Raw genomic sequence first — 11,994 nt, 5'->3', positions numbered from 1 at the left:
TGTGGCCTTTATTATCCACCCCCCTCAGGATGGCCAGATCGGTAGCGAATTGGAAGTTTGGCTGTGAATATTGCCTCCGGGCTCTCTTCAAGCTCTGGGTCTGTCAGAGGCGGCGTTATATAACCTAGCTCTTCTGACCTCTCACATGCATCTTCATCGTCCTCACCGTCTGGTTCATCCTGCATGTCTGTGTTCACAACGATTTCATCCAGAATCTCTTCTCATCTGATTCATCAGAATATTCGAATGTTTCTTCTTCGAGCATAGACTCCATAACTTGCCGTTCTTCTGGGATTTCAATTTCTTCCAGCAGCTGACTTATGGTTTGTCGTAGTTCGGGTTGAGCTATTTTGTTCTCAAAGAAAGCCGACTCATTGAAGATAACATCTCGGGTTAAGATAACCTTATTCTTGTGCGGAACCCATATCTTGTAGATATTTGAGGATTGGTAGCCTACGAGATACCCGATATGTACTCTCGGTTCAAGCTTTTGCCTTCTCTGAAGCTTGAGTTGGGCATCTGCAGTCATTGCAAATGCCTTACAACCATAAGCCTTTAAATGACTAAGTATCGGTTGCTTCTTAAAAACACTTCCGAATAGGCTGTGCCATTTGTTACGTTCAAGAGGTGTTCGGTTGCGTAGGTAGCAAGCAGCCTCCACAATATCCTTCCACAGGTTGTGTGGCAGATTTGCGGCTATGCGCATTGTTCGGGCTTTTTCCATGATAACACCCCTGATCTCTCGGCGCCTCCATTCTGGGCCTGAGTATTCGGGGCTGATTTCTTGGCTTCGATAGATCGAAGTTTCAGTTCTTTCCGAACTTCCTTGCTGAATAACTCGCCGTCTGACCGTATGACTTTTGGCTTAAAACTGTACTGAACTTCTATCCAGTCGAAGAAGTCTCGTAGAATTCTTCGGTTTTCTTTGCCTAGACCATGGCTTTTTAGAAAGCAAGGAAAAACAAGACCAGAATATGCGTCCGTGATAAACATAACTCGAACATAGCCTTGGTAATCTTCCGCAAGATCGGTCCAGTCAACCCAGATTTCTTCAAATGGGTTGCTCGGTCTGCTTGGCCGCCTTCGGGATATCTGCCGGTGCATCTTGCCTCGGCCGCAGTGGTCACATTCCACAGTTTTTGGTCCTTTAAGCCTGACTCCAATGCATTTCTTTCCTAACTGCTCAAGGGTCTTTGGGCTAGGGTGACCTAGTCGGTTGTGCCACAGCGTTCCGTCTGCAATAGCAGTTGCTCTTTGATCTCGACTAGTCCGCCTTTTTCGTCTGGCAATATAGGCTGCTGCCGCTTCCAAGCTTGCATCTGTTGTTTCTTCATACTGAAGAACCCATTGTTTATGATATCTCTGAACCATACAAATTGGTGTTCCAGACTTATGGATTAGCCGTGTTGGCGTAGAGATTGTATCCCAACGGATGCCTCGATCATAAAGACACTGGAAGGATACAATACTGACAGCAAATGTAGGACAATATGCAGCGTCCTAATACTTATGACGCGGGTCCGGGCTCATAACTGTCACGTTATGAGACTCATTGTTAACTAAGCTTATTTATTGAATAAAAATTATTGTTCTTGTTTTTTTTGTATCCTTCAGAAGAGTTCATGTCTTTTATCTTTAGTTTGGAAGACTTCCTAGCCACCTGATTTCATCAGGGTGGCTGGTCAGCCTCTCAACTACTGATATCGATGGTTTTATGACATCTAGCAATTACGTCAAGTCTGCTTGTTCAACTAACAGAGGCAGCCTTATCCGACAAGACCCTTTTGAATCTGCTAGTTGACGAGTACAACCGCGCTCTTGGCCCAGTTCGCAACCTGCTTCAAAGAGCGAGAAGTATGGTATATTTTACCTTCGATGGTTGGACTTCTCGACAAAACACATCATTCCTTGGCATCAACGCCCACTTTATCGACCGAGATTGGAAGCAATGGAGAATACTTTTGGCATTGCCGGCCCTCAGGAAGCGCCATACCGGAGCCGCGCTTACAGATGAAGTTGCAGATACGATCGGCGCATTTGGTCTTCAAGACAGGTACAAAATAATGGCAATCAATTCTTACCCGCCATACGACTATGTTAATTCTTATTCGGCTTCAGGATCGGGTACTACACGCTTGACAACGCTACGAATAATGACACGGCTATGGAAGCACTTGGTGCAGAGTTCAATTTTGACCAGCATGAACGTCGCATTCGATGCGCCCCTCATTTTCTGAATCGAACGGTCCGCGCCATGATGTACGGCAGCAAAAGGGATAATTTCAACGAGCTGCTTGCTCACTGAGGCGATAAGGACTTTATGACTGAAGAAGAAGAGCATCGACAGTTGTCCGACGCCATCAATGAGCTGGCGATGGACGACGACTTCAGCGAGCCGGGCATGGATGATGCCTTCGAGACTGAAACCGTCTCCGATGAGGATCAGGATCATTACCCAGTTCCTGCGACCATCAACGCAGAGGAAGTGGACAAGTACCGCAAGTTTGGGCCATTTGGAAAGCTGCATAATATTGGCATCGCCCTTCGAACAAGCAGTCAACTTCTCGAGGACTTCTACGAAGCTCAACGACAGACCACTCCTGATGAGCCTATTCCTACGTGGGTTCAACATGTCTGTACTCGCTGGCAATCCGATGAGGCAATGGCTCGCGTACTCTGCTAAAACGTACAGGGTTGAACAGGATGCTTTCCATCGTCGAGGAAAGATGGATTAGTCAAGGCGGAAAAGAACAGGATAAACCCGCAATATTGAAAGAAAAGCTTTCACTTGAAGAATGGAAAGTTGTCGCTGCGGTTCAAAAAATCCTTCAACCATGCAAAGTCGCATCAAGGCAACTGCAGGGCGAGGGTATCGCTGGTAAACGCTCAACCTCAGGTGGATTCAACGAGTACTTCCAAGTGGTGGAGATGCTCCTCGACCACCTCGAACTGGCCGTCCAAGGAGTAATAATTGAAGAGAATGACGACCAGATCATGGAAGACGTTCAACTGTTCGACGACATGGATGCAAAGACGCGGAGGCTTTTGAAGGTTTACATCAAGCTCGGATGGAAGAAACTCGACGACTACTGTGGGAAGCTATTCTCTAAGGCCTATGTAGCGGCAGTTGTATTCCATCCGTGCAAGAAATGGCGAGCTCTAGATCAGCTTTGGAACCAACTCCCATCTCGTCAGACCTCGGAATGGAAGAGGACTTATAAGAAGAGTTTAGCGACCATCTGGGAAGAGAAGTACAAGAGCAAAGCTCCTGATGCGGCTTCTAGTTTCGTTTCAGGGGCAGGGGCTGCTAGTGCCTTGGACTATATCGAACGTCGGCTCGCCTTTAGTAGGTCATTGGCCAGTTCTGACTCTCGGGGGCGACAGAGCAAACGGCAACAACAGTCAGCGGCGATGCCCCTACAGGATGAGCTTGACCAGTATCTATCCGAGCCACCGGCTGACAACATCGCATACAAAGCTGATCCAATTGGTTGGTGGAGGGGCGTTGGTGCTGCTCGCTTTCCTCGGCTCTCTTATATGGCTGTTGACTTTCTTACCATTGCATCGTCATCTTCAGAAACGGAGAGAGACTTCGGCAGTTGTGGGAGGATGACAACCCCACTCAGATCTCGCCTACGGCGACATATTGTGCTATGGCCCAGTGCCTCCGTTCCTGGAGCAAGGCTGGCATATATCAGCCGACGCTTCTTCCTCTCAGTCTACTTGAAGGGGAGAATTGGAGGCAAGTCCTTCAAGTGATGGGCAAGATCACTGTAGATAGAAGTCATAAAGACCAACAATGATTGATTTGATCGCCGATCGACGTCGATCGATCGACTGAAATTGACAATCGATATAAATCGATCGACCGGGGCTCAGAATCGATCTATACGATGTGGGCCGAGGTTTGTAGTGGGTGTGGGAGGAGAGAACAAGTTGATGATGAGGAGCCAAGAATGCTGAGGTGCGGGAGGTGTAAGGAGAGGTACTATTGCAATAAGGAGTGTCAAACTGGTAAGTTGCTATTTTCTGTACTTATTTCCGTACGTATTTTTCCAGCGCAGTACTGATTCCATACCACGCAGAGGACTGGCCTAATCACAAAGGTGATTGCAAGAGACTTCAGAAGGTATCCCCTTGAGCACGATATTATTACTTTTTTGCCCCCCCCCCCCCCCCCCCCCCCTTTTTTTTTTTTTTTGACTTTGGGTACACGACCGTCTGCTGCTAAATGTGAATCCCGGTAACCTGCTCCCAGTCGAGCTCCATCTTGACGAGAACCATGACAATACAACCAACCCGCTGCCGGCCAAGTCACGGATCTCTGCGAGGTACAAACGATGGAAGGGTGGTATGAGCTGGTCGTAGTCGTGTCGAGTCGCGTCGGCACAATGCTCATTCTCTTGCTTGCAGGCAGACCAGGCCGAGAACTGTTGGTGACGTTTGTTTGCTTAAACAGCTCAGATGTGAGAGCCGCGGTCTCCAATTACTTGTCACTGCTACCTGGGGGTTGCCACGAAACGCGTCCCTCGCTTGACACGACGAGCAAGGCAGTTCCCCACCACAGATTGGACACCTGCAGTTGGTTTGGGTGCAGCCTCACACGATTGCCTCGACACTCACTTAATTCACAGCGTTATGACAACAAATTGTTAACTTGAATCGACGCAACTCGTTTCCGGCACTTATTGTTCCGCCTTGTCTCGGAGCAGGCACGATGTAGTTCGTACAAGCATCAAACATTTATTCAGGAGACGGCACGTGGCAGCAGAGCCCAGGCGCATCCGAACGGAATATTACTTGTGCCTGCCCCCACTTTTTAGGTTCCATCTTCGCCTGCATCCTCAAACAGTGTGCTGACCCCACCAAAACGAGCCCCAAACCGAGCCGTTTTCTAAAGATCATCACTTCTGCCGCGAATTTCTCAGCTACCACGATGGATTCCACTGCTCCAGCGATTGAGGAACGCGTTAATAAAACTCTTCAGTACATCAGAGCGAACCTAGCTGCCAAAAAAGATCTGTGGCCAAGGAATTCAATATTTCACAACACCGGCTGAATCGTCAGATCTCGGGCATTCTACCCAAAGGCGGTCGCCATGCAAGCAATGCGAAGCTATCAGAATCTAAAGAGATTGCATTGTGTAGGTATATTGGCTGCCTAGAAAAGGTGAACACGTCTATTCGGAAAGAATTCATCAGAGACGCGGCCAATCTGATGCTACTGTACGTGAGGTCCTCCCGAGCATTACAGTGTGGACAGCCCACCGTTGGCCAGCACTGGGTAGGCCGTTTTATTGAGCGCCATAAGTACTCTGTACTACCACAGCGGATTCGAGAAGCTGATCGCCGCAATACTGAGAGGATCAGAAATGCGGCTACCTACTTTGAGCGGCTGTATGACTGTATTACAGACTATGGTATCGTCGAGTCGGATATCTGGAATATGGATGAGACTGGATTCCAAATTGACAAATGTTGACGTAGGGAAAAGCCGAATGACAGCACCAATGCCTCATCCAAATCAGCCAAGAGTTGGTGATTCCTGGAGCCCCACCGACCTACGCGGGACCCTGCCTCTTTGTGGCATACACAGTATCATACACTTTTCGTCCTTGCGCCCGTCTCTTACTCTAGTATTGTGGCACGTTCTGAAGATTTTCGTATCGACTTCGTGATTGCATTGGAACGGGCCCAGTTTCAAGGCGAAAAACTCGGGGCTGGATATCATAAATTTGATTGGTATAAAAGCAGGAACTGGGCACGTTCCGGCACACAATACACAATACTAGAGTAGCCAACGGAAAATGATGCTCATTTCGCTCTGTTCGGTGCTCTGTGAGCTGACAAGAGAACTACAATATCTCATGGAAGGGCTTAATCTAACGTGATTTATTTGTAATTTATAGCACACTATAAAACTGCCTTTCGTAAGGATGAATCAATTTACGCCATGAGCTGTGCTACATTTGACCCAGTTCGTGACAGAATCGTAGGAGACGGTGAAGCTGACCGTTCGCAATGCACCCCAACAACCAACCAAAAAGGAGCTCGACAGATTATACAGTCTTTTGGCTTGCACTATAACCAACCCGAGCCTGCGATTATTTGCGCTAAAGATAGCCGCCGATCGCGTTTCCAGGCATCTAGGACAAAAACCACAGGATAGCGAAGAAAGCGCGGTGGGGATTGAAAAACCAAGGCACAGTGTACACACTGTGGGTTCCGCTGGACTAGCCTCGAGGTCCTATTGTGGCACTTAAAGAAAACCCATCCGAGAGAGATCAAATCTGGCAGCAAAGGCCGCTGGCTTCGCGATCACCTGAACGATGGACTTCTATCCAGACTTGCTGGCGACATTCCAAATGGGCAATAATAGTACGCAGCTGCGGCATTTATCAGACGCAGTCATGGGAACCTCCTCAGACACCAGGTTACGTCATGTAGACCGCTTACGCGACCAGGAGTTACGATATATGTCCTCTTCGGCTGGATCGACGAAGGCCAATGAGACCGATACGTCCGCTGTCCTTAGGAGCAACTGGATGCGCCTAACTGGCTGGGATAAAATGTTCCTTCCTTCTCGAGGTCTTTCAGCTGCCTTCCCCGCAATCGGGCCCTCTCAAATTCGGAAGTGATGGGGCGGGGTTCCACCCTGTTCCCGGGGCAACCCACATTTTCAGGCTCCCACCAAAGGGTCGATGGCCTGCTCCTTAGCGCACAACATCACCAAAATGCTCAATGCCCTCCGTGCATCGGCACCCATGATGCACGACTCGGAAGTTCTAAGTTGGTGCGAATCTGTTGTTGAGCGTTCAAGAAAACATACCATACTCGACGAAGAGAGCAATCCGGTCGACGCGAAAAGAGCAAGGCGAGAAGAATTGCCTTCGCCCCCTCCTTCCGCGCAAGGCACCTCAATCCATCAATCCACCACCTATCGACAGAAGTCTATGTCTGCTTCACAGTATAAGCAAAAACGGTGCTTACGCGACAGCCCAGAGCCTGTTATGCTAGAGTCAGCGTCAGACCAAGAGCCAGACCGTACTCCTCGTCCTAACAAATCTACTTCTGCACTCGGTGATTTGGATGACAGGAGCATTTCCGTAGGACATTCGACACCTTCCCACGTCTCATCTAAAGCTTCCAAAACATCTCGCAATTCTTCACCGAGGAAACAGTTTCGTAACGCCGAGATACAGCAAACCGGATTCCGCACCGCCAGTTTCGAAGATGAAATAAAGTCACCGTCACTGAGGCAACTACGTCGGGACCCGAAAGGCATTCAGAGAGGAGACAGGATATTGCCCCAAGGCTTACGAGCTCAGGTTTGTGCCGCTGCTTTATTTCGATATCATATCCAGTGCTAATATCTCCTTCAATAGCTAGGATCGGAATTTGACATCCCCTGGTTTGCTTATTCAGACGGCGAAGACTCGACTTCTTAGCGATATCCGGCCCTGGCAAAGATTCGTCAAATCTTCGAACGAGCTAATAAATGCCGCGATGGCCACCACGGGGAGTCATCATGGAATATGGACGTACATTCTGGGTTCTTTGAATGGGTCTTGAGAGATGACCCCGAAAGCAGTGGTCCTCTAGACTACCGCTATTGGTAAGCTTCGTAATCGGCTGTTTGTGCCTAAATGACAATTCTGCAGCCTTACTACCAGCCTCCTCCCACAATACAAACCCAAAGATGCCCCAAGTAAAATGGTGGACTTTTGCCTTGCTGTCGAAGTGGGCGAGGAGGAGAAGCGGATTATCAACTTTCTCTGCCGAAGCCGACCGGGATTCTCGATTAACCACACAAATTGGGGAGACTTGAACAAGTTCCCTATCGCCATCTCGGTAGAGACGAAAGGTCACGGCGATCCCTACGACACTGCCTTACTCCAAGTTGCTACGTGGCACGCGTCTCAATGGCGTAGCTTACGTTGGGGAGGCAAAGCTTTGTCCGCAATCGAATTTCTTGCTGGCGTTATTGTTATTGGCCACGATTGGCGATTCGTTGCCACTGTGCTCGGTGAGGATGACAAAGCAACAACATTTGAATCGATCCCCATGGGGAGCACGGATTCTATATTTGGCATATACACCTTATTTGCCGCTCTACAAAGGTTGAAACGGTGGGCAGAGTCGACATATTGGCCAGCTTTCAAACGTGACATGCTTGGGGATACCGCGCCGGAAGGCTGAGATGACATTGTCCCTGAGCATATGGACTCACTTTTGTGTCGCCAGTTCGCACAATGTCCGAGATGACGTTATTTGCGTGCCAAGCGGGAAACGAATTTGATTAGGCATTCGAAAACATTGGTTTTCGAGTCACTGGTCCCTGACCCAATGGGACGGCGGGGATGGGCAGGTGCTTCTGGTGGCTCGTGGCCATGAACCAAAAAGCTTACCAATACCAAATGAGCTCTCTCTCGATTGACCTTGGTTTGGGCCACTATTATTATTGCCGCTATCATAAGATAGTCCAGATATCGCTCTTACAGATTAGATTTGGAGAACATTGGCATAAGGGCAATGCTCACTTGATCTTCACGCCGGCGGCACTCCCTGTCCTCTCGCTACATCATCCTTTATAGGAAGCGTCGTTGTCCGGTTCCGACCAAGCGATGCTTTGCAACACGGCTGAGCTATTCGTTCGGCGGCTCTTTGCCCTGTACACGGCGCAGCTCCTGTGCATACTGCTGGTCTACAACTTCAGCAGCGAGAGGGACTATAATTTTGACAAATGGATCTGGTTATCCACCTGGAAAGCGGAGAAGGGAGAAGAGCAAGGGAGAGTTCTGGGGGCGGCGTGGTCTCGGGCTCGAAGCGCCGATAAAGGCATCGGGGATGTTCTGGATACCCCAGGATTTGATCGACTAGCGGCGTCTCACCAGTCCGTGGCCGCTTGGGCCAGACGCCGTCTTCGCCACTCACTCGGATATGCAATGCTGCTATTGCGGAAGGACAGCAGCTCGACGATTCCCCTACGTTGCCCAGTTCGGCCTTGCATGAACGTCAGTCGCCCATAGACATCACCGAAGCAGCCGACCAGCTCGCCGACGAGCAGACCGCCGCCCACAATGCCAAAATTAGAGTCTCGCCTTCTGCACACAATTCAATAGGGTAACTAAGGAATTTCCATCCGGATTGGCTGTGCCTTGGCGATGATGGTTCTGTTGTTGGGCTCTTACCGTGTCTTGCTTGTTGCGCTTGCTCAATTTGTAGTCGTGGCCTGAAAGCGAGATCCGTGGTGAGTCGTGAGGTCACCGCTCTAGAGATAATATGAGCCTCTGGTGCAGGCGACGTCTGTTGTTGAAGGGACAGTTGGCTGGCGACGGCATTAACTTGCTCGGGGCTTCGTTGGTTTTTGACAGCATTATTAATAATAGGGTTTCTCTCTCGCTCCGTGGCTTCTTGAGCCATCGATTCCCGCAAGATTCTTTCACGATGCCCTCTGGTCTCTTCGACACCAGGCTTTCCAGTTTGGTCTGGCGAACGCTGGCCATTTCAATTGACTTTTACGGGCATTTATGCAACGATATATGTTTCAGGTTATGATGGAAACGTCTCATGACCTACTGACCATCGCAAGTGAAAGAAAATTAAGCGCTGAATAAACGTAATGTATCGTTTAAGCCTATAAATTGTGTCAGAGATGACCAATGACTTCAAGCTTCGTCACATTAGAACCACAATTTGCATTTTAATTGGATGGTACTCCTTGAATCCTTTTCGCATCTTTTGCTGGAAGGGGCCTGCCAATCACAGGCGCTGATTGGACGCCATGGTCTCCTGGTGTATCGCCAGATGTACTTCCGGGGACTAATCGCTAACGTTCTACCCTAGTCAACGATGGCTGCCTTTCAAAGCCCATCAGAAGTCATGGATAACAGCCCGAAATATGATATCGCTCTATGGGAGACACACGAAAGCGATGATGACTGCTCTTTTATAATACGAACTGACAACGGGTGTGCCTTTTACTGCGAAATTTTGCCGTCGCAGTTCCATCGTCCCCCCTGGCTAAAGAACAACACTGTAAATGTCTCAACCTACTACGTTCAGGCGAAGAAGTAGATGAAGAAGAAGATTTTTATCTCGAGGATGCGTGCGACTGGCTTTCGAAACCATTCCAGCCGCTGGTAGCGCGCCCCGCCCCTCGAACGTCGAAAAAACCGGGAAGCGGGTTGCCTACTTTAGCCCAATACCTTTTCCCTCCCTATTTCGTCTGTTCGCTTGTTGCTACGGATGAGAAGCTACGAGCGTATGAGCTAGCCTCTCAGGAACACGGCTGGGTTAGCCCTCTGGTCCTCGTGGGAAATGACTTTCTGGACGACCTGGATAGCTGGACACGGGCCTATCATCCTTGCGAAGTCGATATTTGCTATGAAAACCCACAGGATGTTCTGATTAAACCGCCACGACGAGCGGTAGTCCATGCTGACGATGGCAGTCACATAGAATGTTTTTTCAAACGGTTTGACCTCTCATTCGGACCCAAGCATGCGAGGATGGAACTTAGAACCCACAAAAGGCTTGCCCAGGCTCACATACCTCCCCCCTCCGCAGGCATTCATTTGTCGCTTACATGGCGTTGTTCGCGATGGAAACGGATTAGCAGGCATGCTATTCACCTGGATCAACAATAAAGGCGTTTTGTCAAAAGCGAGAGCAAACCAGAGCTCAGTTGAGCTAAGGAGACGTTGGGCAACCCAGATCAGCGACACGGTGCATATACTTCACGATCGGAACATCATTTGGGGCGACGCAAAGGCTGAAAATATTTTGATCGATATGGACGACAATGCATGGATTATTGATTTTGGTGGAAGCTACACCCTGGGGTGGGTTGATGCGGAAAAGGCTGGCACAGTGGAAGGCGACTTGCAGGGGCTGTCTAAAATCTTGAGCATCATTTCTTAATACGAACCATAAATTTCACTTGACAAAGCACGATTAGTGCATATCTGGGCTGTTGGGGGAGTGAATTAACGAGGTCTAGTCGATTAATGAAGACAAACCCTAGCTATTGCAATAGATGCTGTGGCTGAAGCAAATATCAAGGGTTGGGCTGCCCAGAACAATCACACAACAACACAACAACAAATTAATAAGATTATGAATCGATTATTACATAATCTATCATGAATCTGAACAACCCCGGTGTATCTAACATCTAGTGCCGTTTCAGTTGCACACTCTCCCGCCAATCTATCAAAGCCAGCAGGCCAAATTTCTGTCACTTGGACTCACATTGGCGGTTTCAGAATCCGCCACATTACCCGCCAATTCGTCCACCAGTCGGTATTTCTTGTCTGTGCGAGTGAGTCTCCCATGGTCAAACAATAACGAGGAGTTGCGGCCTTCAAAATAACACGTTGTAATAGGATATTGGGGTAATGCGATAATATGGTCCGTTATACTTTCGTTCAATCAAAATGATGCGATGTCTTTAGTAATGGGCTTTCGTTGTCAACAGCGCGTCAGGAACTTTAGAGAATTTCAGCAGAGCTCGCAAGCCATCGAAGGGAAGATGGATGGCGCATCGCCAGGAGATGGCATTGATGTTTTAGGCTTGGAGCTTGACTAATCGAAATGTGACTGCGAAAGGACATCGAAAATCGTCTTCTGCGCGACAGCAGCCTCATCCGCTGTTGTAACACAACAGAGTAAGTTACCGATTCGACACGACAGCAGTACAGGTAACGCGATTCGCAACAGCCCCGTCATGGACCTTAGGTTCTCTTGTGTACTGTGCCTGGCCGAGCAGCACCCTCTCCCGCTGAGTCTCGGGTCAGTCTACAGGAAGCCAATTAAATAAGTTGGTCAACAAGCAGGATGAGGAAAAGTGTGCGGTATTGCCGCGGTCAACTTACAATTGAGCTCCTTGGAAGCATCTTCGTTCAAAGGCAACGCGCCAATTTTCGGCTGAGGAAAACGACACGGCTGAATCTCACTAGGCCGCAGTGCTGGGGAGAGATCCACCATCGACAGT

General features: G+C 49.0%; 4 protein-coding genes across 4 annotated transcripts; 3 read left to right on the top strand and 1 right to left on the bottom strand.

Moving 5' to 3' along the window:
* Positions 1-193: 193 nt before the first annotated feature.
* On the bottom strand, positions 194-724 carry MAA_10062 (polyprotein; the record flags this gene model as incomplete). Its single annotated transcript, XM_007828060.1, has 1 exon — positions 194-724. One exon carries the CDS (start codon positions 722-724, stop codon positions 194-196), a length of 531 nt encoding a protein of 176 aa, XP_007826251.1.
* A 1,132-nt stretch (positions 725-1,856) lies between these two features.
* MAA_10061 (Ribonuclease H-like protein) lies at positions 1,857-3,759 on the top strand (the record flags this gene model as incomplete). Its single annotated transcript, XM_007828059.2, has 4 exons — positions 1,857-2,053; positions 2,119-2,245; positions 2,315-2,636; positions 2,693-3,759. 4 exons carry the CDS (start codon positions 1,857-1,859, stop codon positions 3,757-3,759), a joined length of 1,713 nt encoding a protein of 570 aa, XP_007826250.2.
* Positions 3,760-6,733: 2,974 nt separating this feature from the next.
* Positions 6,734-8,198, top strand: MAA_10060 (uncharacterized protein; the record flags this gene model as incomplete). Its single annotated transcript, XM_007828058.1, has 3 exons — positions 6,734-7,327; positions 7,448-7,614; positions 7,661-8,198. The coding sequence occupies 3 exons, from the start codon at positions 6,734-6,736 to the stop codon at positions 8,196-8,198; spliced, it is 1,299 nt and encodes a 432-aa protein (XP_007826249.1).
* Positions 8,199-10,502: 2,304 nt separating this feature from the next.
* On the top strand, positions 10,503-10,922 carry MAA_11752 (TPR repeat-containing protein; the record flags this gene model as incomplete). Its single annotated transcript, XM_011412667.1, has 1 exon — positions 10,503-10,922. The coding sequence occupies one exon, from the start codon at positions 10,503-10,505 to the stop codon at positions 10,920-10,922; it is 420 nt and encodes a 139-aa protein (XP_011410969.1).
* Between the last annotated feature and the right edge of the window lie 1,072 nt (positions 10,923-11,994).

Source organism: Metarhizium robertsii, assembly GCF_000187425.2.
Source record: "Metarhizium robertsii ARSEF 23 chromosome Unknown MAA_Scf_17, whole genome shotgun sequence".
Classification (NCBI taxonomy): domain Eukaryota; kingdom Fungi; phylum Ascomycota; class Sordariomycetes; order Hypocreales; family Clavicipitaceae; genus Metarhizium; species Metarhizium robertsii.
Note: the sequence above shows the minus strand (reverse complement) of the source record. Positions and strands in the feature narration are given on the sequence as shown.